The 2290-nt window shown below is 39.0% G+C and overlaps 1 protein-coding gene across 1 annotated transcript in view; it reads right to left on the minus strand.

Annotated features, from left to right (window-relative positions):
* Positions 1-2290, minus strand: part of RECQL (RecQ helicase-like) — a gene marked incomplete at its 5' end in the record, with an annotated part of 13512 nt that continues 11222 nt past the window's right edge. Inside the window, 3 exons of the mRNA XM_010140878.1 lie at positions 1-410; positions 619-748; positions 1609-1828. Of these exons, the coding sequence (XP_010139180.1) occupies positions 222-410; positions 619-748; positions 1609-1828 (539 nt within the window). The remainder of the gene's footprint in view (positions 411-618; positions 749-1608; positions 1829-2290) is intronic.

Raw genomic sequence — 2290 nt, forward strand, 5'->3', positions numbered from 1 at the left:
TGCTTTATCATAAGATACCAGTTATTTTGATATGAAGCACTTTTCCCTTGACTACTAGTCTTCTTCTAAATTTGAGGATTTTAAAGCTACTTGTTTCGCCATTTGTTTTTTATTAAAAAAATGCACAAAAAATCTCATTACTAAAACAGAAACTGAACTTACACACTGCATTCTCCATGGAGAAGCAAACATGATTAGATCCTAAATGTAGTCTGTGAAACTCAGTCAAGAACTACTGGTTGGTCATCTCCACCTGCCTGAAGCTTAAGCTTCTTTGCTTTTAAGTTCGAACCACAGTTAGGCCGTTTATGTCCTTGTGACTTCTTCACCACTGAATCTTGGACAGTCTTTGAAACAGTCTGAGCATTTTCTCTGCTTCCTTTGGAATTTGAAGATTGAGATGTTTTCTCCTGTAAGTTAAAAACAATTCTATTAAAATTCTAAAATTATTTTCCTTCTTTTTCAGCGTTCCCACACAAGAGTGAAGATACTTAAGAGGTCTATTATAAATCCTGTTGATTGCAGTACCATGAAAAATACAGAGCAGATATCAAGCTATTAAAATAAACTATAATGAAAACAGTATCTATAATAGCAAGTCAGTACAGATGTAAATACCTTGTAAACACTTTTCTCATTTGCTATCCCTTCTACAGTTATGACATGTGCCTCATTCTGCAGCAGTCTGGCTTTTGGTCCTATCTTCAGGTAGGATATTGTAGCGAATGCGGTGAAGCTGAAGTCTTCCCTGCAGAATTAAATCAGTGTTATTAAGGAAGGCTGGAGACAAAGACAGGCTAGACCACACAAGGGGAAGATGGGACACATTAACCCTTCTGATGGGTGTTCCAAATAGCAGCTTAATTCTGCTTTATCTGTTCCAGCAGATAGTCAATTTAGATTGAGTCTGGACAACACATAATTCAGGTTGTGGACCTTTACGCACAGACACACGTGTGTCAATCTGCTGGAATGCATGGAGGAAAAAAAAAAAGACGCAGTAAGTCATCTACTCGCCCTCTTAAAGAGTATAAAAAGTCAGCTGTACAAAGAGATGCCAAAAAAAAATTTATGTAAAAAATAAAGGGATTAAGAATTCAATTCGTACATATTCCTGTAACTTCTAAAACCATACGAAAAGACAAAACCCACACCACGCAGACAGACAGGTTACAAGAGAAGCACCGTTGTGATTTTCACCATGCTTGCTTAAAATTTCTGAGCACCACTTTCCACATTAGCCAGCCTGTCCTGACTTCGACTTCATCTGGGCAACCCCATTTGCTTTGCTTAGCCACAGAATGTAGATGAGACTCCATATAACCAGCAGACTTCTCCAGAATGAAGCCTGCTGCAGATTGAAAGGTTCACCCTGAATACAGAAGACCCCAGCTTTTTAAAATTGCAAGAGATGCAGCATTTAAGATACTCTCAGAGTTCTAACATTCTGGAGTAGAAACATAATTTTTTAAATATGAATGCATCTGACATAAAGGCTAAAAATGAGACTACAGAATGTAGCCATTAATACTATACGGAAGTAACACAAGAGTAAAGAAAAATGACTACTAGATATTAAAAAAAAAAAAAAGCAGTCATCATACATACTTCAGATACTGCTGCAGCAGTAAATGTGCAAGAATTCTCTCCAGTTCCTCTCGAGGGTGCTTTGGTGGAGTAACTTCAGCCACCCTGAATTTTGCTACACCTTTTCCAGACCATGCATCAATTAATTTCAGTGGGGTGAGTTTCTCACTCATGCTTTCAGCGTGCTCGAGTATCCTGATTAGATCCCTGCAGTATCCTGTTATATCCATCTTCTCACATGCTACAAATAAAAGTGAAGTAATATTTAAATAGCAAGTTATTTATAGTTATTTAGAGAGTACCCATACGTACATTAGGTGTATACATATATATGGCAGGAGGTCTTGTTTCAGCTCATCTCCCAGGTTCCCTTTACATCCGGCCCGTATGCCCTCCCTCTTATGATCCCTACTGTCTTCCGAAGGAAGAGCACACGCTAGACCGACATTGTGCTGTGAGGGCTAACACACAGCAAAATCCTGAATTAGCGTGCTCAGCTGTTTGTGCACAACTGTCGCGCACAGTCTTGACACAGGTATGTCTCACAATCTTGTGGCACTGAAACCCTCAGAGGTGTTACCAGGCAAGCTCTAAGAGGACATGTGCACACGTGCAAACTCTGCCTTTCAGAGCCCAAGTGTGAACAGCTCGCCATGCAGAGAACAAGAGGCTCCTAATAAAAAAAAAAAAAAAAAAAAAAAAA

The sequence above is a fragment of the Buceros rhinoceros genome, unplaced genomic scaffold (assembly GCF_000710305.1).
Source record: "Buceros rhinoceros silvestris isolate BGI_N320 unplaced genomic scaffold, ASM71030v1 scaffold40437, whole genome shotgun sequence".
In the NCBI taxonomy this organism is placed as follows: Eukaryota; Metazoa; Chordata; class Aves; order Bucerotiformes; family Bucerotidae; genus Buceros; species Buceros rhinoceros.